Genomic DNA, 25,722 nt, shown 5'->3' with positions numbered 1-25,722 from the left:
TCTTGAATAAAAACCACACAGACCTGTATCATTAATAACTAGAAATTTATTAAACAAAGAAATTGATTAACATAATATGTATAAGAGAAAAATAAATTTGTTTATAAACTTTCAAATAAAAAATATGAAAAAGCTGTTCATTAAAAAGCAAAAAGAACAGAGAAACTATGTCATATGAGTGTAACCTTGAGTCAGCCTTGAGAAGTGTTGAGATAGCCTAGTTGTTGATATTGAGAGTGGAAATTACCAGGCCATCACCTTAAATTATTGATCATGAGATTTTTTTCTAATAAATTCAGGCAAAGATATATCTTTCCCAAATACAGTCACCTATCATTACAAAAACTAAATTCATTTCCAATTTGTTGAAGTTAGCAAATTATTCATTATGAAGGTTAAGCCTTTAATTTAACAGAGTTATCTACCTTGTTCAATCACTGTCAAACCAATTTGAATTTACAAAATGTGCTGAATAATACTGAGCTTTTGTTGGATATTATTCAACTCATTTCATAAATTCAATATTAAATTGTTCAACTCATTTCATAAATTCAATATTAAATTATGATGCATTTAAGATTCTGCTTCTCCCAGTTTCTATTTTGCAGGGAAAAGTTCAAGATTGAAAGAAAAACAAATGATTTTCAGTATTTTGATCAATTTTGGTTTATATGCTGCACATTTTAATTCTAGCAAGTGAAAAATAAATCCCCAGACATGAAATAGTATTGCACAATGTGATAACCAAAAACATTTAGAAGTACAATTCTTTTACTAGTAACAATTCATGGAGCAATGTCCTTCTGATGAACAGAACATTTAACAGGGATATGATATTTCAAAACTGGACCTCAGCAGGGGATTTTGTTTTGTGATGTCACATAGTTCAATCCCTCCAGTCAGCTGGAGTTGTTGAAGCACCTTATACCTGGATTTTGATGTCAATGTTTATAAGATTTCTGCCAAAATGACATTCACCACAGAAAAAGTATTAGATTTGGCAAAAGAAATAGCATTCCAGTTGTTGGTTAGTTGAAACTGTGATAAACCTAGAAGTGTTACTCAGGATGGAGGAGATCTGTTGGTGCTGATACACATTAATTTATCTGTTGTTATTCACTGAAAGTTTTTGTGATTAGATATTTGGATTATTTGATATGGAGGAATGCAGTGTTCATTCAATTTATTGATTAATTTTTTTGGGTGCTATGCCTGGATTGCTTCTATCCAGAGACCAACATTTATCAAGATACTCTTCATATTCCTGTAGGTCGACAATTAAAACACTTGTCCTGGGATAAGATCCATATCAAAGATTAGTTGCAATGAAGACAGGTCATCTGACATTTATCATTATCTAAACTGTAGAACCTAACAAGGAAGCATGCTAGGTTATTTTTCAACATAACTGGCTAAGCAAATCAAACATCTCATGGGGTTAGACCGTTCTTTTAGTTTTACTTTTGTTAAATTCCAGACAAGTCTGAATCTTTCTGTGTTGTGTGTGTTCTCCCAACACACACTCTTATGCTCACCCTCTACAACCCAGGTCTTGTGTGTTCTCCCAACACACACTCTTATGTTTTGTTGACCCTCTACAACCCAGGTCTTGTCTGTTCTCCCAACACACATTCTCATGTTCTGTTGACCCTCTACAACCCAGGTCTTGTGTGTTCTCCCAACACACACTCTTATGTTCCGTTTACCCTCTACAACCCAGGTGCACTGTATTAAAAACCTACAGTAAGTTAACAAGGTTTTCAGATGTTCACCTAGTTATCCAGTGCTGATAGGCTTTTGGGTGTTCATCTAGTTGGTTAGTATTGATAAGGTGTTGATGTGTTCACCTAGTTGGCCAGTGTTTATGAGGTGGTAGTACTGTTTGTAGCCTTTGATGTGATTGCTATTTGTTGTAAACATAGATTTGTATTCTTTATTTGAGGTATTTGTAGATGTTATTCCATCAAATTAAATACCTACAAATATGAACACTGATGGGCAACACCAGAATTGTAAAATACCCCTGAAAATGTCTGGGTTTTTTATAATACAAAAAAAAAAAATTAGGACCCACAAAAAGAAATGATACTACTTTACGTGACAGAAAAATTATGGTAATTATTTTACAAAATTAGTACATATTTCCTACATTTAAAATTGAGGACATATTTCCTACATTTAAAATTAGTACATATTTCCTACATTTAAAATCAATGTGTCCATAAAGAAACATTTGCTTACTTTTCTATGACATACCTGCATCCAAAAATCACTGACGGAGTTGGAAACTGAACATTCCTTTATAAAGATCAAATTTACTGTTAATAACATTTGCTCCCATCATTTTCCATCAAAACACAAATATTCCATTCTAATGAACATCATAGTGAAAATACATGCAATTTACAGTGAAAAACACTAGATATTTAGCAAAAGCACCCATGCAGAAATTAATTTTCTTTTCTTCTTTTACAACTTATAGCATATGTGCCCATCTAAAAGGAATAAAAACTGATTTTTATTTTAAAGTAACATTAAAATAAAAATGAAATGGAATACAGCAATAGCCTTGATGTAAATGAATAGTAATGCTAAGATACAGTACTTGTCTTACTATGACTGCAGTAGAAATATAAAATATTTAATTTCCTTACATGGTTGTTAATCACTTCAACTTTGCATTTACAACCAATATTACAATATTTCTCTCAGTAAAAAACAACTGCAACAAAGGAGAGGGTGGGCTTATTATCCAACAAATATATTCTTAATAAAAATGGTGTGCCAAATTTTCAAAAATTAAAGGCGGTGGGATTATCCACATGCATGTCTTATCATCAGATAAATAAAGTATCTATTCTGTGTGAAAAGTAAAGCTGAACCTATGTCAACCAGCCATGAGGCGAGAGCAAGAATTCTGGCTAGATTATGTAGTAAGGTATAATAATGAGTCTAATCTATTGCAAGAAACTAAAACAGCCTTATTTTAAAAACCAAAATGGATAGGAACCCAAAACAGAGGCTAAAAGAGACTGCTCCCACTGCAACCTGAAATGTACTCTTTGAATACACAGAAGACGTATGAAAAGTATATCATTTATAATATCACTATATACCCTTCCCATGAGGCATCACTGGGAGCCATACTGGTCCAATGCTGACAAATTTATTTGTAAACTTTTCAATTAAAAATGACTATTCTCCCTGGATATAATCAGGATTTGTAGCTTACTTGTTTACTGATGAATATTATATTTTATACCGTCAGTTCACTTTTAAGTAAGAAAAATAGTTGCCATTTACTATGATCCATGATGTCCAATAAAATGACTTCAAAGTGATACATTTTTCATATGATCTCGGTCACTTCTGACATAAACTTATGAAAAGAGAAACACCACAGAAACTCATCTATATGTTTCTGTTAGTTATTTTTTGTGTTCTGTTTCCCCTGTATCAAATTAGGTTCAGTAAAGTAAATTTACTTCTAACATCTGTTACAGGCATTGCAAATATAAAAAATCTCAATATGAGAGGTTTTAAAATTACTACCATACACTATTTTGAATCAGAACTAATTTAAATAGTTATACACCAATACTAGTCATCATCTCCACGGAGGTATAAACACTCGGCGCATGTTCCTGGTCCCTGAACAGTAAGGCCTCCAAAAACATAAAATTTTCCCTCGAACAAAGTGTAAGCACATGAGCAGTGAGTACTTGGCATAGATCTTAATTTTGTCCATGAATCTGTTGCCAAGTCATATGCTTCAACTACGTCAAGGGGCTTCCCCACATTACCTGAAATATCGGCAAATCATTAATACCTTGCACATTTTGGAATGAATGAATGAACTGATGAAAGAATGATTACAGATGAATGAAATAATGAACAAATGACTGATTTAAATACTGCAAGTCATAAATAAATGAATCAACGAGTAGAAGAATGAATGAATGAATGAATGAATGAATGAATGAATGAAATACTGCAAGTCATAAAAATCATGTAAAATTTTTTAATGAATAAACGAATCAACAAGTAGAAGAATGAATGAATGAATGAATGAATGAATGAATGAATAAAAATACTGTAAATATGGTAATGAATAATGAACAAGTAAATCAATGAGCAGAAAAAGGATGAATAATAACAGTCTTATATTTGTGGATTTGAAGACAATGGCAGTTGTTTTATCATTGCAGAAACCAAATTCCCCCCCATAATACTTAAATACACAAATGTTATTTCAGTCCAAATACATTTTTACAAAGTGGAGATTTGTAAAATAAAATGATATTCCTTGGCACACCAACTGAAAGAGAGTATCATGGTGTCATAATGCAATTGATTCATTACACTGAAGGACCTGATTAAATTTGCAGAGAAAAGCCATCAGGATTACTTACTTGATTTGGCATCTCTGTTTTAATTTGGAATTGGCAACCTTGATCAAAGACAGACAGACAGACACACACACACATCATAAAGGTACAATCAAATTTTAGAGTCTTTTATAAAATTTACTGCATGATATTAAGATATTAAACCAAGAAATGAAAATGTTGTACTCAAACCTTTTTTCTCTCAATGAATCTGATTTAGTAAAATTAAAAAGTGTATTTATGTTATAAACATTAAAATGTGAAACACTGACTATAACAGTGAATAAGAATTAAGAACAATTTCCTACCAAGTCCTCCAGCACATATTACTTTGTTGTTCAGTATACCAATGGCAAAATCTCCTCTCTTTGTTGGCATAGGTTTTCCTATTGTCCATTGTTCTGAAGAAAAAAATTCAAGATAAATGTCTTCACATGGATTCTTGAAGGTTTTAATTTAATATCAATAACTTTCATGGTCAATGACCAAAGCACACATTAGTTAAAACACAGAATCAAATCAGACTGTCTTCTGTTCAATATTCTTACTTGACATTGCGAGTCATTGCTAGTTTGACATAAGACTGTGTGATTAAAGGTACACCTAAACACTGGAATTTTACAAGCTGCTGGACTACAAGGATCAAACTCCCTTATTTAAATGCATTTGGTATTTAATGTCTGTACCTAGTATGACTACAATGCTTACACCAAACTTTGCAGGTTCTGGTGTTTTTCAAAACCAGTCACTTCTATTTAGGCATTATGGGATTGCAGACTACAGGCAAGATTGACCTACTTCTAAGTTTAACAATAAGCAAAATTTGGTACCTCCGAAACTGAAGATTTGAAAACAGAAGTGCTCCCATAAACATGTGCAATTTTATGCTTTGCAAAAACGTATCTGCAAATTTCTTCTATGAAGAACTGTCCTTACTTGAAATTAAATCAACATAATATTTTTGCTAATTTATGTTCTAAATGTATGGATGATTTTCATATTGAATGTGTCATCACTGGGCAAAAAGACCCAACAAAGAGGATGAGAATTGGTTGTAATGCACATTACAATTCAGGTTTATTTACTGATAATGCTAGCAAAAATCTCTGTAAAATACAATATTTATCTTGTAAAAGCATTTTTGTCAAAAAGTGATTTTATTTTAAAGAAATACCACTGCAGTTTCTTAGTCATTGTCAGTCTCACAAAGCATCCTATAGTCAAATACATGCAGTACATAACTGACATTTCATCATGTACATATACATAACTGTAAAAACAAAATCATGATGATACCAAGGATGTTTTACCTGAGCTATTAAATGCTGATATATTTTACACATTGAATCTTGTCACAATAAGCAATAAAAGACATAAATACAGTAAATGAAACAATCACAAGCTGACCAAGGTACAGAATGTATATTACCAGTGGCTTCCATATAAATAGGTGTCAGCATCAGCTGCTGTTGAGTAATATATATATATATATATATATATATATATATATATATATATATCACATGAAAGGTTTAGTTTTCAATCAGTTTGGTTAAATGACATCATTTCAGTTACTGCATACTGTGAACACATTTAAAAATTTAGGCAAACATTGAAGCCTCAGCACCAAATAATTGGTTATGTACCAATAATGGTAATACACAGTTTACTGAATGCAAACATTTTTCAGTGCACAAGGAAAATATTTTAAGCCTTCAAACTCAAAACTCTTTGTTAGAGATCTGGCAAATGTTTTGCACACAGCAAACTGTGTATTATACGTGTTGCCTCCGAGTGAATTTTTATTTTATACAATCACTATCCATGCATCCTGCATCAAAGCTGTAAGTCTGCTTCACTCATTCGGTTAACAAGAACTTGAAAGAATCATTTTAGACAAAATTCCACATTAGCTCCATTTCACATAAGCTGTAAATACTGCTTCTACCTTATACATTTTGGAGTTTAGGTTTATTATTTATACTGACTTCTAGAAATATTCAACAGTCTGAAGACATGTACATTAAATTTTTCATAATAAAATACCCAGATTGAAAAATGCTTGACTTTTACTCAAATCACAGTACAACTAGCTTTCAAAATTTTCAAGAATATTTCATAGAAGTAAGGTTACAGCTGAAAATATAATGCAAGTGTGTTTGATAGCTTCAGAGTACTCAAAGTGTTTTTAATTAAATGCCTGAACCTGAAATGTGTCCACACAGAAAACTTTCGTTCAAAGTTTTAGAAATTGTATCAGTATAATTCAAGATGCAGAACTTTCACAAAGAAATTTATAAATATTCCTAAAAATCCAAATATCTGAAATTTATATTGTTTTCACTTTCAATCTATTTTTCTTTAAAAAAAATGATAAACAATGAAGCCAACGAAAATGACCCTGTCAGTAGCAAGCAATTCAAACTTTTATAAGTATGAATAGGTTTGTCAGCACTCACTAGTTAGAAGCAGAAATCTCCCACAAATTGAGTACACTAAACAGCACATATCTGGTAGATCTGCATATACATGTTTACTTTACATATGACAGCAAATGAATAGACACAGATCTGGTATCACATACTGAGTGAATAGATAAGAATACACAATTTTTGCATTACATATGACAGCATATGAATAGGACAGACACAGATCTGGTTATCATACATTGAGTGAACAGATAAGGATATTTATTGTTTGCTTTACATATGACAGCAAATGAATAGGACAGACACAGATCTGGTATCACATACTGAGTGAATAGATTAGGATATATAATGTTTGCTTTGCATATCACGGCAAGTGAATAGTGCCCAGCCTTCTGACATACAGCCATAAATGTTTTAATAGTACTTGGTATAACACAGTTCTTCTTGATATAGTGAAGTTCAATGCATAACAAGGTAGTATTTATCAACTCCAAAATGCTGCTTTATGACGGAAGGCTGTAATTGTTTCACAAAGGTAGAAACACAAAACATCTACACAAAAACCTAAAGCTCTGAAATTTTCATCTTCAACCTTTTAGAAGGAGTACTGCAACATTTCACTTGTATGCATTTCAACCCATAAGCCATATAATTTAACAATCTGACAAACCTTGATTACTATGGGGAAACAAATAAGGACTGGTTAACTAACTTTTCTCCAGATCAAAGATTTCACAGGCATTAGAGAACCCTTCTGATCCTGGCTGAATAAGCCCTCCCATACTGATGATATGGCTCTCCATATATGTGTACAGAGCAAATACACGTTTGGACGGAACATCTGGTAGTTTTTCCCACTTTTCTTCCTTAAAATCATACACTTCAAAGGCCACACAAGGTAATTTCCCTTGTCTCCCTCCTGTCAAACAGAGATTTATATAGTAGCATGAAATTTACATTTTAAACCAACCTGGAACGTCCATACTAAGTTTAAATAATTTTCCTGCCTTGTGAATGCACAGCTTAGTCAAAAATAATAAATAAATTTTTTTAAAATTGAAAATTTTCTTTCCTGCCTTGTGAATGCAAAGTTTAGTCAAAAACAATGAATAAAAAAAATTGAATAAATCATTCATTCCTGACTTGTGAATGCAAAGCTTAGTCATAAACAATAAATGAATTTAAAAAATTGAATAAATCATTCTTTCCTGCCTTGTGAATGCAAAGTTTAGTCAAAAACAATTAATGAATTAAAAAAAAAGGAATAAATCGTTCATTCCCGACTTGTGAATGCAAAGCTTAGTCATAAACAATAAATGAATTTTAAAAAATGAATAAATCTTTCTTTCCTGACTTGTGAATATAAAACTTAGTCAAAAACAACAAATGAAGAAAATGAATAAATCTTTCTAAGCTGGCTAGGTCAACCAAAATGGTTGCCATGCTCATGTAGGACGGTTATTAAACAAAATTGTTATAAATGATTTTTGCTACTTCAACTGAAGGTGAATCAGAATAATAATGGCAACAGAAAACAAAATGGTTACTAAAACTAGGCTACTACAAAACAACCCCAAAACTGCAGACAAATTTTGTTCCTTTCCAATTTACTTTGTTATGTCTGTTAGCCTTGTTTCCCATTTCTTTTTCTTCATGAGAAGCATGTTCTTGGATTATATCAAATAAAAAATATACTGTGAATGGCACATACTGTGCCTGACTTGTACTTAAAAGTCCTCTCTTTAGGCACCAGCAGGGCACAGTTGACTCAAGCTGTTGTTGTAGGGTTGAATGCCATTTTTCAGCATAAGATAGGCTACACATAGTGGCCAGTATAAATGGTGGATAAGATCCCGGGAAAACCCCGGAAAGAACCACCGACCCATGAGAACTACTGGCAAGCTATCTCACATACCCACACTGGCCAAACCCAAGACTCGAACCCATGCAGACAGAGGTGAGATGGCAATGATCCGTAACAGTGAGAACTTTAGACCACTTGGGGCCCCCCAGTCAACTTGAGTGATCACTGACCAATGCAGTCTTGAACTAAGCTTACTTTGCTGAAACCAGACCCTGGAATTTATAGGTTTCTTCATTATTCAAAGTGACAGCCTTTCATAAATTTTGATCAAGGAACTTAATCCAGAACAAACGTTATTCTGCAAAACGCAATTTTCACGGAGCCACAATTTTGTTGCCTTTTTAAACTCAATAAGTCTCTTCCACAACTTTAAGTGCAAGCCCTACATAAAATGTGGATAAATGGTCAAGAAATAAAATCATTATGCAAAATATATTCTTATTCTTACAGTCTATGTGACCTTGAATTATGACCTTTTGACCCTAAAATCTAAAAATATTTATCTTACCCAACCTGTTAGTCATTCACAAACTCTGGTTGTCAATAACTGAAATTTGTAAGCATAAACCATTGTTATACAGTCAGTCACAGTCACATAAGTCCAAAATTGACAGGTTTCTTCCTTGCTTTAAATGCAAGCCATCCACAAAGTTAGATCTGATTCTGTGATGTTTATTGTGGAAACCAATTTTCTTCTTTCAGTCAGTGACCTTGACCTTTTGACCATAAAAATGGTACTTCTTCCTTACTCCAAGCGCAAGCCATCCACAAGGTGCATGTAGATTGTTGTTCTAGGGTTTGATGCCATTTTTCAGCACAAGATAGGCTATACATGGCAGCCAGTATAACTGGTGGAGGAAGAACCCTGGAAAAGCCCCGGGAAGAACCACCGACCCATGAGAAGCTACTGGCAGGCTTTCCCACATACCCACGCTAGCCGAGCCTTGGACTCGAACCCACGCAGACAGAGGTGAGATGGCAGTAATCCGGAACGGTGAGCACTTTAGACCACTCGGCCACTCGGGGCCCCTGCATGTAGAAGGTACAAAACTTTATCGAGTAGAAATTAAATACTAGCTGGATAAACAAGAATATGGACAGACATCATAACAAAATAATCTCAAACCTTATACGCCTGGGAAATAACAATTAATAATATTGCTGGTAACACATCTTTTCCCAAAGCATCTTACACTCTGATAGTTTGGTACATGGATCAATGAGGATCTAACAAAGAAATTGTTAAAAAAATATTTTGATTTTGTTTTTAATATAATATTTTGTATTTAAAAAAATCAGTGTCTATAGCTGCTAATTTGTGTGCAACATTAGCACTCACAGTACATGACATGACATGACAGTACTCTTACCTATTACATAGAACTTGTCTTTAATTAAAAAAGAAAATGTAGCATATCTTGGGGTTGGCATAGGAGACAAGGCTTTCCATTTGTTTGCTTCAACATCAAAACTTCTAAAATAATCTCTAGGATTTGTGTCTGTGGCCATTCCTCCAACAGCAAGAACCTTTCCATCTAAAAAGGGAACCCAATATAAAGATTAAAACCAAATATCATGGTAATCATTGCAAAACATGTACCACGATGTAATGACAATTTTGTTCTCATATTATGTCTTTTACATTCTGTTTTACTTATAATTTACAGTTATCAACATATATTAATCTGCTAGCAGATTGTGAGACTGTACATCTAGTTGTTTGCATTTGAGTGTAAAATTATATCAAAACAAGATTTTGTTTAAATATGAAAGAACTACAAACCAGAGCAATCAAGATGTGAGGAACTAGACCCCAAGGTTCACTAGTTTACTCAATGTTGCCAGTAAAGTACACACAGGCAGCAGTGTAGCACAATTTTTAAGGTAACAAAACCAGTCAATAAGAATGTTTTTTTTTGTACAAGTTGTAATGTATATCTATTTTGTGTGTTTCACTTTTGGCACATCTCTGCAGATTATATACAAGCTACAAATAAGTGTTTACAAGTTTTAAAAGTAACTGTAATATTGAACCTGTGTACAGGTTTGGGGTGATCTTCCACTGAATGATTGAGTCAGGTGAGTTCTGTTCAAATGTGAAGTACTGTGAAAAATGTCATGCAGGAAGTATTGTGACACGGGCTGAGCAAGAAAATATTGTGATATACAGCCATATGGGTGTACGGATATATAAGGGCGTAGATACGGAGAATTAATTTGCTTTTATTTCCTATGTTCTTGTTTAATATCTGTCTGCAGATGTGTTTAATGTGTTTAGATATAATTTGAGAGAAATCATTTGCTTGGATTATTAACTGGAATTACAAAGTGCCCATATTACTATTTGGACCAAAATATACAGTGAATTTATTCAGACGAGTTCTGGACAATACCATTGTTATACATCAAGAATATTGGCACATCAGCACATATAACTTAAAGAATTAAACTATTTGTTACATTTTACAAAACTTAGTTTTGCTTATGTTATTTAGTTTAAGTCCACTGAGTTTTAAGTCCCATTTTCCAGTTTTAAGTGAACCAAAAGTAATCCACTAAGATTAAGCTGAACTCAAATGATCTGCATTATGTACAACTTTCTGTGAATGACGGCTAGATCTGTACTCATTACTTGTAAAAATTAAAAAGTTTCGACTAAAAAGGAAAGCTATTGAAAATCAGGCATCATAATAAAGTGATAGAAACTGAAAAAGGCTTGGATATATTTAGCCAAATTACCTGTACAATCCAGGCCCTTGCATAATCAATGTGACATCAAGGCATGAAATCTTTAATTTTGATTGTTCAACAAAATTCATTTTACATATATTGTTCCAAGTAACTACTGATTCTGGCTAAAAGATTTTTTCCTATGACTGCAGCTGAATTACAACTGTTCTGTTATATGGACTCTCAACTTGATTTCAGGATGAGAAGTCCTGGTATTTTGACTTCCAGAACTGAGGGTTCCTTTCCAATAAATGAAGTCCCAACCATAAATGTGTGCTTCCATGATTTCACTTATGCGATCTTCGCTTTTATAGTTATTTAGTCATATATTTCTTTATTAACAAGATAAAAGCATACCTCTGTGGTTATATTCAAACTCACATTTCCAAACCAAAATTTCACATCTTATTTGAAAAAAGCCTTGTGTAACACAAATTTTAAACATTCATTTTAAAAATAATCTGCTTGTCTCTAGACAGTCTACTTAACATAACAGTTTATTCCATTCCTTTAATTGATTACAGGCCTACTGCATGACAGACTATTCCATTCCTTTAATTGACTACAGCCCTACTGCATGACAGACTATTCCATTCCTTTAATTGATTACAGGCCTACTGCATGACAGACTATTCCATTCCTTTAACTGATTACAGGCCTACTGCATGACAGACTATTCCATTCCTTTAATTGATTACAGCCCTACTGCATGACAGACTATTCCATTCCTTTAATTGATTACAGCCCTACTGCATGACAGACTATTCCATTCCTTTAACTGATTACAGGCCTACTGCATGACAGACTATTCCATTCCTTTAACTGATTACAGGCCTACTGCATGACAGACTATTCCATTCCTTTAACTGATTACAGCCCTACTGCATGACAGACTATTCCATTCCTTTAATTGATTACAGCCCTACTGCATGACAGACTATTCCATTCCTTCAAATGAATACAGGCCTACTGCATGACAGACTATTCCATTCCTTTAATTGATTACAGCCCTACTGCATGACAGACTATTCCATTCCTTTAACTGATTACAGGCCTACTGCATGACAGACTATTCCATTCCTTTAACTGATTACAGGCCTACTGCATGACAGACTATTCCATTCCTTCAATTGATTACAGGCCTACTGCATGACAGACTATTCCATTCCTTCAATTGATTACAGGCCTACTGCATGACAGACTATTCCATTCCTTCAATTGATTACAGGCCTACTGCATGACAGACTATTCCATTCCTTTAACTGATTACAGCCCTACTGCATGACAGACTATTCCATTCCTTTAATTGATTACAGCCCTACTGCATGACAGACTATTCCATTCCTTTAACTGATTACAGGCCTACTGCATGACAGACTATTCCATTCCTTTAATTGATTACAGCCCTACTGCATGACAGACTATTCCATTCCTTTAATTGATTACAGCCCTACTGCATGACAGACTATTCCATTCCTTTAACTGATTACAGGCCTACTGCATGACAGACTATTCCATTCCTTTAATTGATTACAGCCCTACTGCATGACAGACTATTCCATTCCTTTAACTGATTACAGGCCTACTGCATGACAGACTATTCCATTCCTTTAATTGATTACAGCCCTACTGCATGACAGACTATTCCATTCCTTTAATTGATTACAGCCCTACTGCATGACAGACTATTCCATTCCTTCAAATGAATACAGGCCTACTGCATGACAGACTATTCCATTCCTTTAATTGATTACAGCCCTACTGCATGACAGACTATTCCATTCCTTCAATTGATTACAGGCCTACTGCATGACAGACTATTCCATTCCTTTAACTGATTACAGGCCTACTGCATGACAGACTATTCCATTCCTTCAATTGATTACAGGCCTACTGCATGACAGACTATTCCATTCCTTCAATTGATTACAGGCCTACTGCATGACAGACTATTCCATTTCTTCAATTGATTACAGGCCTACTGCATGACAGACTATTCCATTTCTTTAACTGATTACAGCCCTACTGCATGACAGACTATTCCATTCCTTTAATTGATTACAGCCCTACTGCATGACAGACTATTCCATTCCTTTAACTGATTACAGGCCTACTGCATGACAGACTATTCCATTCCTTTAATTGATTACAGCCCTAATGCATGACAGACTATTCCATTCCTTTAACTGATTACAGGCCTACTGCATGACAGACTATTCCATTCCTTTAATTGATTACAGGCCTACTGCATGACAGACTATTCCATTCCTTTAACTGATTACAGGCCTATTGCATGACAGACTATTCCATTCCTTTAACTGATTACAGCCCTAATGCATGACAGACTATTCCATTCCTTTAACTGATTACAGGCCTACTGCATGACAGACTATTCCATTCCTTTAATTGATTACAGGCCTACTGCATGACAGACTATTCCATTCCTTTAACTGATTACAGGCCTACTGCATGACAGACTATTCCATTCCTTTTATTTGATTATAGGCCTACTGCATGACAGACTATTCCATTCCTTTATACTGACTACAGGCCTACTGCATGACAGACTATTCCATTCCTTTAATCGACTACAGGCCTACTGCATGACAGACTATTCCATTCCTTTAACTGATTACAGGCCTACTGCATGACAGACTATTCCATTCCTTTAACTGATTACAGGCCTACTGCATGACAGACTATTCCATTCCTTTAATTGATTACAGGCCTACTGCATGACAGACTATTCCATTCCTTTAACTGATTACAGGCCTACTGCATAACAGACTATTCCATTCCTTTAACTGATTATAGGCCTACTGCATGACAGACTATTCCATTCCTTCAATTGATTACAGGCCTACTGCATGACAGACTATTCCATTCCTTTAATTGACTACAGGCCTACTGCATAACAGACTATTCCATTCCTTTATTTGATTATAGGCCTAGTGCATGACAGACTATTCCATTCCTTCAATTGATTACAGGCCTACTGCATGACAGACTATTCCATTCCTTTAACTGACTACAGGCCTACTGCATGACAGACTATTCCATTCCTTTAAACTGACTACAGGCCTACTGCATAACAGACTATTCCATTCCTTTAATTGATTACAGGCCTACTGCATAACAGACTATTCCATTCCTTTATTTGATTACAGGCCTACTGCATGACAGACTATTTCATTCCTTTAATTGATTACAGGCCTACTGCATGAGACTATTCGATTCCTTTAATTGATTGCAGGCCTACTGCATGACAGACCATTCCATTCCTTTAATTGATTACAAGCCTACTGTAGTGTCTAGACAGTCATAACAGACTATCTCAGCAGTGTTTAGTGTTCACTTTGTTAATAGGCCAACTAAGATAAAAATCAGATTAATAAACAGTAAAAATTGTTTATAATGTTTCACAGGATTTTGAGATTTGTATACTGTTATATCTGAGAAGCTTTATATTCAAATTCATCATTTACTTATCAAGATGTTCATGTACTTCAGCATGTCAATTATATATATATATATATATATATATATATATATATATATATATATATATATATATATATATATATTAAACAATTAATGTTTGTATGATTATTGTCAGAACTTGTGGTGAGTGTGTGTGATTTGGATTTTTAATTTGTTATTGCCTTTGTTATTTACCCACTATGAATAGTGCAAGATTATCCATTATTTAACTGCTTGGGCCTGCTAGGCGATAAAAACGTTATTACTGAGCTAATTTTCTCTGGAGGACCAAACAAACCAAACCATATAACCAATTAAATGTTGTAGCAAAAGAAAGCTGCAACAAAGCTCTTGGAATAAACAGTAAATTAAATAGGAATTAGCCAGGGAAATTAAACTCAAACATTCTGACAGAGGAGACATTTTATCCAAGAACATAATAAATGATCTTTACTATAAAATTTAAACAGACTATGGGTAGATCAATGATAGCATTCACTAATTGGTTCAACATTAATTGCCTTGCACATGTGGTGTCACAAAGTGACCATAATTACATAAAATATGCAGTCATTGAATCTATTTATTTATATTACTGTACTTTTGTGGACCTTTGCAACCTATCAAAAAGGGCCTGTCACTGAAAAAACTGAAGCACATCATGTGGATGTGGGAAACAGAATTACACATCCTCCGTAAATTTCACCCATACTTGACGCATAAGCTTGGGTCCTTCAGAGCCACTGTTGCCATTAAAATTCCCTCGTATACTATGAACTAATTACCTCGTACAACTGATGAAACTCCCAGTAATCCCTCCACAAGACCTTCCATTTGTACCCACTTCCCTTCATTAATATCATATACTTCAACAGCTGTAACAGGCTTCTGCCCTGTACCAACCCCTCCAATTACTGCAATCTTATCTCCAACCAACCCCACAGCCGGATTGGCTCGTTTTGTAGGCATGGATGGCAGAGAATGCCATCTCTTCTTCTCAAACTTCTCAAATGTATCAACTGGTTGTCCCACGTGATCACAGCCTCCAACAAGGTAGATGGTATTCCCATGGATCACGGGTGTGGCGAAAACTCTGGGGTTGAACATTTTCCGCAGAGAATCCCAGTCAAAACTCATATCCTCAGGACATGACTCTGCAGCACCTCCTTCTGCCCCACCAGGTGTATCCCCATTCTTGTCTCTGCTCTTTGACATGATTCCTGGAAAATCTTTCTGTAAAATGGAAATGATGGTGAAAGGATGATTTAGTATCCATTTTTTAAACACTAAAAGAGCAATGAAATTATTAAAAAAACTTGTCCTTACTTCATACACCATTAGAACCATATACTGACATTTTAAACTTTATCTGAGGAATTGCTGATTTCATTTGAAAAGCATTTTCTACAATTCTTTCATGTATTACTATCAGAAGAACAATATCAAAGGGAGATAATTATTAAATGGTCATATCACTGACCTAACTCAGAGTTGCCTCCTTGACATAACAAAATTACCTGAAAGGCTAGTGGATCTCCACTGTATATTTGTCACTAATTTTAGTATGACGATACAATTTTTTACAATTATTAGTACAGGTCATGCCTGGCAATGTGGGCAATTAAATCACCTAAAAAAGTTAAATTTCACCTTCTTCTGTTAGAAAAGTGGAAACAACTTCACCCTGTGATATTTTAGCTGTACAGTGAGTGATTGTAGTTTACAACTTTTTGTATATTCCCTTAACCTTGCCAGGTAGTCCAGTGTAGTTCCAATGTTATATGTTGTAGCCAAGGTGAAACCTATTGCACAAATGAAATTCACAGCTGATGTTGATACCAACTGCACATTCAATCAAATTCTGGCACATTCACAGGCATGTAGTTTAACAGCTGACTGACCATAGACCCTTTCCTTTGCATGTTATCTGTTCTGATTTCCTTAAATTGTCATTTGATAATGAAAACATACAAACTTGTGTTTCAAAACTTAAAGATCAATATGTAAATATAAATTTGTTTTAAGCATAGAAAAGAACAGCTTTACACTCTGTGTGTGTGTGTGTGTGTGTGTGTATGTATGTATGTTTGTATGTATGTATGTATGTATGTATGTATGTATACAGACACCTTGTTTGAGCAGTTTTATGGGAGGTATTTGTCATGATGCAGAAGGGATCCATTTTTAATAATGAGTATACAATGATTTATTCACTTATAATGGGATCCAACTGCAAACAACAAAGACCCTGATTTGCCATCACTTCATGCACCAACAGATCAGGGTGTATGTTGTTTGTTCTACTGATTACTCAAAACAAAACTGCATGGATCCAAATCTGCCAAATAATGCATTATATAACAGACAATCTAGGTCTATGTGTCCTGCAGTTGAATCTGACTTACAAGTAAATATACATATATGTATGGGACATGCAGCTCAGGCATCACCTTTACGTGTATATCATGATAAGAGAGTGCACTGGGGCAGTGTTTTACCTATAAATGGCTTCATGTAAGTCATTTGACTCATCAAGGTAAAACACAGTTGAGTCAAAATCCAAACCTATGAGCCATATTCAAGCCGATGATCAGTCTTCAGTAGTTTTTACAAATAATTACATTGTTTAAATACACAACAAAAATATTAGTTATATAAAGTGACTAAAGCCAATAAGGCAATTCCCTTGCCAGAGGCATCTGAACATTTGATATTTGTTAAAAATCCTCTTGATGGTTTCATGTCATCAGAAATAATCTGAGCATATGTGACAAGGCATTTTTTGTTGGGTATGTCAGTGCTTTCATCTGCCATTGCTGTTACAAATAACGAATTTTGCAGGTCATGTTTAAAACTATCCTCAATAACATTTGATAGGCTCTCCAGTCACTCTGAACAGGTAGTAGCCGAGTCATACTGATTGGCAGAATTCTTCAAATTGCCAACGGCATCAATTTCTTCAGCTGTTAAGTCCTGTATTAAATTAGGAAGAGATTTGTATTTTAAAAAAGGGATGTCTTCTACACTCAGCCAATGTACACCCTTAAGTAGCACTTTCACTGCTATGTCTTGCTTGTAAAACTGCATTAAAATCTGCCTGGTGTTGTGGACCTTCAATCAGCAAGTTTGTGTTCGGTAATCTAGCATGCATTGCCAGTGTACTGTTCAGAAAGTTATTGTTTTTTGCGCATTTGGTTCTGGAGGGTTGTTTTAGCCCCTGTACATATATGGCAAAACATAAAGGCGTCTTCACTGTCACAATCTTCACTCGACTTACCGGGGTAACTTCTTTTTGAAAATGTAGCCAGCTGTATGTTTTCAACTACTGCTGCACAAAATTACGTTTTATCTTACGAGTAACCGGTACTTCATCTTTACTGATGCGGGCTCCACTGGTTCAAAAACAAAACTATTGTTGATGGTTGGTTGTAAAAGCGTGGCCCAGATGATAATTTTGTTTGTTTTGGATCTATTTTAATGTTTGCCTTGGATGCCATTTACAGTTGAACACTGATAGTATCTTGGAACAACGTAAGGCATTCAATTGAATGAATGGAAATTGTTGCTTCACTGCATGTCAAGGATGCACATTCAATAATTATTTTTCATGAGAATGACTTTAAAATCATGTATGTATTTTCTTTCTTGTGTGTGGTGATTATACAGTTCTAACATCTTGTTGCTACAAATGATGTGACAGTTACAGGTCACATAAGGTCAGCTCCAGGCTCCACACTCACTTGTAACCCTATGTATTATGAAAACAGCATAAGAAACTGATGTGTGCATATTTTCCGTTTGGAAGCCAATAAAGTAGTTAGAGCAAACCTCTATTTTGTGTAAACCAGCGAAAAATAACATTGGGGTGTGTCAATTTATGTACCGGCGATGATTTTTAGACTAAAATTTTGTTTTGTGTTAATCAGCAAAGCATAATATTGGGGTGTGTCCAATTTACGTATCATCAACGACTTTTGTGCGTCAAATCCGAATGGTCTGCGTATTTTACGCATGACACATGGGTAGATGAAACAATGCTGGGGTGATGACAAAATTGGTATGTGATGCTTTTTTATTTGTATTCCAAGTAATTCAAATCTTAAAGTCATCAAACTATAGGGTGTCTCTAATACTCTAATATTATGAATATTGTATGAAATCTGAAAATAAACAAGCATACTGTAGGTACATAGTGCAAGGGTTACAAATATATCTTTATTTCATCTTAAATAAATTTGAAGTAAATCATCACAATATCCATTTAAATAGCAACAACCAACACTATTCTGGAACAATATTTACTCATTATGTCTAACTGGTTGATTTTTGTTAAGATTTTGGCTTGAAGTAGACAAGCTGTTCTGGCACAACTGAACTGACTATCTTAGAACAGTAGCCATGAACAGACCATTTGAAGGACGTTTTGAAAAGCATGTCTGATAAATAACTTTTAATGAGTAAAGATAAAACCACATTCATTATTGGCACAACAGCAGTGACCGAGCAATATGGTACTAACCTCTTAATGCTGAAAGTGCCAAGTGAGGCTGCTGCAAGTACCAATTTTCTAAGTCTTTGGTATGACTCAGCCAGGGTTCAAACCTGCGACCTCCCACATTCAAGGTGACGTTCTACCCACATAGGCCACTGAAGCCATCAAATCAGAACTGCATGTAACGTTAGAGATATAAGCATCAAATAATGAAAACTGCATGTTCACCATTCCACAACCTCATCAAGTGTAGTAGATAAAATGCTTTAAATAATTAGATAATGAATGAAAGCTTCTAATTGTTCAATTGCAACATGCCATTTATTGCAACGGATCTAGAAGCCAAGTTCTTACATGATCAGGTCGAGTGTTGTTAATACAATCAAACCTGTCCTGAAAGACATTTGCTATGTGAGATCACCTGTACTGAGAGACCGCACTCTAAATACACAAATTTATTGATTATATAGTATTGTGACCTGTTATGATAGACTACCTGTCTTGAGAGGCCATATTTTGGGGCAAACGAGTTGGTCTTTCAAGACTGGTTCCACTGCAATAACAAATCCCATTTATTTTATGCTTACAACAAAAAGGACTTTGTGAGATTTTTACACGCCTTTTCATATTTATTTACATTTGGAGGGACTTGTGCAGTAGCATCTGTCCTGGAGAAACTACTGGCAAACTGCCAGTCTCTGCACCCTACATGCCTCTGGAGCACCTCTTCAGAATAATTCCTGCTGTGTTTTACCTTCATCAGTTGTATCTCATATCTGACCAATTTCAGTCTCTTACATGGCAAACTATGAACCCTTTTATTTCCCTTTGCAATTTAATCCCCGTTTTATGAAACTCTGTACCTAACCAAAACATGTTACACTCTGTACCTAATCAAAACGTGTTACACTCTGTACCTAACCAACCAGATATTAGACGTTCCTTATGTTATACAAATGAGATTCCCACTACACCAGAACATCAATAGTAACTGCTTGATGTTCCAAAAGGTCCGAACTATTTTTCTGAACAAGAGTTCCATTTTTCTTAACATTTTTGCCCCATGCTCCATTGTTCTTAAGATTCCTAAGTTCAAACAATATAAGGGTTCGTTGAAAACTTTGATGGAAAAAGCTGAAAGGTTGACAAGTCTACAGATTCATAACTCCGAAGGTTCATGACCCTAAAAAGGTTAATTACTCCAAATTCAAAAAATTTTGAAAAAGGTCCAGAGGTACTTGAAAATTGGTTCAAACATTAAACATTTCCATTCTTTCACTCCATCTGCATCTTTGGGCTAACAAACCTCCAGACTATGGAATAATGCACCATTGGATTAATTAACCTTTCTTTTGGACAAATGAACCTTCAGACTAATGTACTTTCGGACTACTGAACCTCTGGAATACTGAACCCTTCCTTCAGACCAATGAACTTCTGGCTAATTCACCATCAGACAATGAAAGTTATGGCCACTTAACCCATCTAATGGACAGATTAAGCTTTGAATCAATGTACTTTCAAAACAATTAACCTTTCTTTCGTGCCACATAACCTTTGAACCAGTAAATATTCTATTTAACCATATCATCAGGTGGAATTGTTCAAGGGGTCTTAAAAAAGTTCATTTATGACAAATTTTGTAAACCACACTGCTCCAGTATTTGAAATCATTAACTTAATAAATACAGATATCCCTGTGCTGGCAACTGATGTGAGTATTGTTATAATTTATTGAGACATTTCAGCAAAAAAATTAGAAAAATTAGCAAATGATGAAAACGTAATTTGTATATAAAATTAGCATGGGGGGGTGGAGGTGTTAGTCCACTTTACAAAATTGTATGCAAGGTAAATTAATGTGTACTCATTCATTTTCATAATTTTTGTCACCATTAAAATATAAAGAAGTAACTATTATGTTAGGATGTGAAAAATTTCAGGACAAATATTAACTTTTAATTTCAAATAAAAAATGAAGAATATAAATTCCTTTATAGCGCCGTTACTGATTGAGATGAGCAATGCTATGTTTCTAACCCGTTTTTGCAAATTCACTACATATGTACCTTTGACCTTATTAGTCATCCGACCTTTTAAACCTCATTTGCATATCAAAAGGGCAACGGATGATATCTGGCAACTCGGGTATTTCCAACCTCCGCGTTAAATATTTCCTGGTTACATGCTTGCTGTGGTTACACCCACCCCGACAGAGGCACTCTACGGCCACTCAGAACAGGCACGAACAATAATATCCAGTCCCTAGCTCACGCTAGCAATACAAAAATGCTAGGTCGTGGTAACTTCTTGGTACCAGAGCATATGTCACCAGTATTTGACCCGCATATAACCTCAGTTTTTCTGTGATTCTACTTGTTGGAACAGGAACTATTACCGCGACATCTAGGGAAGCTGTATCAAGGGGAAGTTCCTAGCAAAACCGTAATAGATAAGATTAAAAGAGTTACTTCCCTTACACTATTTTCGAGCAATTGTCTGCTTGACAGCCAAATAATTTTCATTCTTTCTTCTTAATGTACACTGTATCTAAACAAAGTAGAAATGGCATGGATAAGATAAAATAATATTTATTTAACGTCTTCACGAGTTGGAACAACAACTCAACCGAAACTCCAATTAGCTTTTTACTGAACTATACTCGCACCCTAAGTTGGTTCGACCTCAATTCGTTTTAACTATAAATTAACCCTACAAATCTCTGTTGATACTGATGGACAACATGTACATTGATTAAATCAGACAAAATTTTAATTTTTTATTGCTATTATCAACGATATTTCTTATTTTATTTAACATGGTTATAACATTACTAGTGACAACACCCTGTCCATTTCTAACTGAGTCACTGGCTAACACACTTGAAAAAGGGCACAGAGAAATTTAATATGAAACATATACTTAACATAATCAAGGCTGTCATAAACTGTCAAGATGTATATATTATAATAACCTCATGTATATTCCTATAGCCAATTGCACTATAATTTGGGCTAGATTTATTTTAGCAAGTCTAATGTAACTGTGTAAATGATTCTTCTTACCTCCTGTCGTTAGACCAACAAGTAGACTCTTCGTTTTCCAGACGTTATCCGCTACCAGTAATTTGAATTTTTTAAAATAAAAACAAAATCAAAAATAAAAACAGATCTACTTTTTGAACTTCTTGGTCTAATCTCTCGTTGGATTGTTCTCATTCGTTGGCGGTTTTAGCGATACGGTAGACAGAGTGCGTGTACTTTGGTACTTTGGTAAGTATTTGTCATAAGATGTCTTAATTTGAGTATAAATGTAAGCAGCGGGGGGGGGGGGGGGGGGGCGAATCCTACAAAATGTATAACGTTCCAAATGTCGAAATAAACCCTCCAAAAAAGGGTTTTCAACCCGAAATAACCCGTCGACTACGTTTCAAGAGGAACCTTTGGAGGGAGAAACCTCCCAGGAGGTCCTCCTGAGTTAGTCTAAATAAGGTTTCTAGTTGAAAAACCTAATAATGGCGTTTCGATTAAAAAAAATGAACCAATTTGTTGTCGTCGCCCTCCCTGCTGCTATGAATTAAATTTTTTTTTATCTAACCCGATTCGATACCGTGTAGGTTTATTGTTATAAATCCGTGCGGGGTTATTTTAGCACGACTAAAGAAATTTTTTAATTTATTTATGTCCATATCACCGCTGCACCAAGTCTGATGAATATTTCTCAGTGTATGTGTATCAACTCCGTTAAACACAGCAAGAATATTACAGTTATCCCTGATCACTTTTGGTATTTGTGTATACCGCTGGGTTACATAAATTATATCTGTGTTTTTGTGTCTACCTCTGGAAAATATCCTAGCTGGATTTGATTGTTTATCCAGCATAATATCATCGTAAACAACTAAATTGTTAATTGACCCGTCAGTGGAATCGATACTTGGTGCTTCATTGATATCAGTTATAAATTCAACAACATCATCCCCGCTTAACGATTTTGCGCTTTCATTATAATCTTTTAACACTTCGTAGCATCGTTGATCGTCTACAGATGGAGCTACCAAATACAACGTATCCCATCTCATCTACTTCATTATTAAATTAAGTAACAACTGCGTCTTACCACTTCCAGATGGACCAGTGATACTCATACGAACAGAATTTGGTAGCGCTGCGTGATGCTTAACTGGTTCTCGTTTCCTTGTAGCAGAAAAGTCAGTGATTTCCATAAGAAAATATATAAAAAGAATATGGATTTATATTGTGTGAAAAACAGGGCGCGCACGTCAACAAGTAATCTAACAACCATTACAACAAAAAATAATAGATTTGCGGTTACGGGCAAGTGTGAACGATGCGGTACAAAAAAATTTAAATGTATCTCCACTGGCAAGTCAGGTGAAAAGCCAAAGTCAAAGTCAAAACCAAAGTCAAAGTCAAAGTCAAAATAAAGTAAAAAAAAAAAAAAAAAAGCAACACGGGGGTGACATCGCAGCAAAATTAACAAAACTACCCGGGACTCCGTGGGCTAAATACCCTGGAGAAAAACATCTTCCAGGATATAGTTACTGCGGCCCTGGAACCAGACTTGATATCAGACTTGATGACCAAGATCAACCAAAACCAGGTGAGTATCCGATAAATGCTATTGATAAGGCGTGTCATGCTCATGATGTAGGTTATAAAAGTAAAGATCTGCAGCATAAATATCTCGCAGATGTGAAATTAATTCACGCGTTAAATTCTATCACTGATAAATCTTTCAAGGAAAAATTAGCTAGTTGGGTAATAAAATCCGCAATGAAGGGTAAATTAGCGCTAGGCACTGGTAACTAATTATAATGGAATCGATTTATTATTCCCCAAGAGGATATTGGAGGGGTAGCGCAGCAATTAGTAAACTCGTTGAAGCAGCAAAAGTTACGCGAGTTACTGCTAAAAATTGGTTATCCAAACAGGCAATATGGCAAATTTACCAACCACCGCCTAAACAAATTCACTTTGCACATTTCAATGTCATTGTGCCAAATGAAGTTCACCAGGCTGATATATTATTTCTGCCACATGACACCATTAAAATCCGAAGACGTCAAATAACATAAATACGCGTTAACTGTAGCTGATGTTGCAAGTAGATACAAAGATGCGGAACCGTTGTCAACAAAGACAGCATCTGAAGTAGCCAATGCTTTTGAACGAATTTATCAACGAGGACCTCTACGATGGCCACAGCTGCTACAGGTTGATCCTGGCAAAGAATTTCAGGGTGCAGTATCATCGTTGATGAAACAACATAACGCCACCATGAGACGAGGGCATACTGAAATTCACCGTGATCAGGAAATTGTTGAGCGATTTAATCGAACACTTGCTGAGCGGTTACTTGGATATCAATACGCGAACGAATTCATTCAAGATAAAAGATCACGCGATTGGGTCGCAAGATTACCAAGCGTGATAGCTGCATTAAATAATGAAATTACTCGAACAACCAACATGAAACCTATTAACGCAATTACCAAAAAACATATACCAGTACGACGTGATTCTTCAGCACAGTCAATACTGGGTGATGTTACTGTGAGATATTTATATGAACCAGGTGAACTTGAAGGTGGTAAAAAAAGAGCGACTGATCCTATTTGGAGCATCACGACACACAAGATATCTAATATAACTAGATCTACTGGTAGACCAGCAATCTACAGGCTGGATTCAACTGCTCCTCAACGTGGGTTTACACGTAAACAATTACAAGTAATTCCCGAGGATACACAATTACCACCCAAATCACTTAACTAGCACCATGACTTCGATTACACTCAAGACATGTCAGCATTACATTTTCTCGTGTATGACCAAGACGATTATCCTTTCTATCTACAGTAAACTGTCTTGGATTATTACTCGAATACTGCCACAACATTACACAATTACAGCTCGCACAGTGATTATTCTGCTGTTGTTTTAGTGTCATGATAAATTCAACATCAAGGTCAAATTCTCGATTATTTTTTTGGTCACTTTGTTTGTAACCGGTTAATTTTTTTCTTATTATATCACTGTTGTTTTCATTATTAATTTCCTCAGCCATTGACTCATCCAAGACAATCTTTCGCAGTTGAGATATTCTTCTGACTCTGGATACAGCCAAGTAAACTAAGTTTGACCACTCGATACGATCATCAACGATCCAAACAACTGTATCAGAGATAGTCAGTCCTTGTGATGACTGTATCGTCATTGCGTATCCTAGCGTCCACGGGGATTTATCGGCGCGCAGTGCATCTTCAACAACACTGCCATCAACTGCAACAATATCATTTAATACTAAATTCTGTTT

At 35.1% G+C, this 25,722-nt stretch overlaps 1 protein-coding gene across 7 annotated transcripts; it reads right to left on the bottom strand.

Annotated features, from left to right (window-relative positions):
• Positions 1–28: 28 nt before the first annotated feature.
• LOC149804150 (kelch domain-containing protein 8A-like) lies at positions 29–21,821 on the bottom strand. 7 transcript variants are annotated; one of them, XM_089954124.1, is made up of 6 exons: positions 21,738–21,821; positions 15,677–16,124; positions 10,052–10,216; positions 7,530–7,736; positions 4,697–4,789; positions 29–3,803 (listed from the first exon to the last, which is right to left on the bottom strand). In XM_089954124.1, exons 2-6 carry the CDS (start codon positions 16,104–16,106, stop codon positions 3,601–3,603), a joined length of 1,098 nt encoding a protein of 365 aa, XP_089810250.1. In that variant the 5' UTR covers positions 16,107–16,124; positions 21,738–21,821; the 3' UTR covers positions 29–3,600. The 7 variants fall into 7 exon arrangements, with proteins under 7 accessions (XP_089810250.1, XP_089810247.1, XP_089810245.1 ...); XM_089954121.1 differs by having other exon boundaries at positions 21,477–21,803; XM_089954119.1 differs by having other exon boundaries at positions 21,592–21,803.
• Positions 21,822–25,722: the final 3,901 nt, after the last annotated feature.

Source organism: Sinohyriopsis cumingii, chromosome 3 (assembly GCF_028554795.1).
Source record: "Sinohyriopsis cumingii isolate HCF-2022 chromosome 3, ASM2855479v2, whole genome shotgun sequence".
Classification (NCBI taxonomy): domain Eukaryota; kingdom Metazoa; phylum Mollusca; class Bivalvia; order Unionida; family Unionidae; genus Sinohyriopsis; species Sinohyriopsis cumingii.
This window is presented reverse-complemented; position numbering and strand designations above follow the sequence as displayed.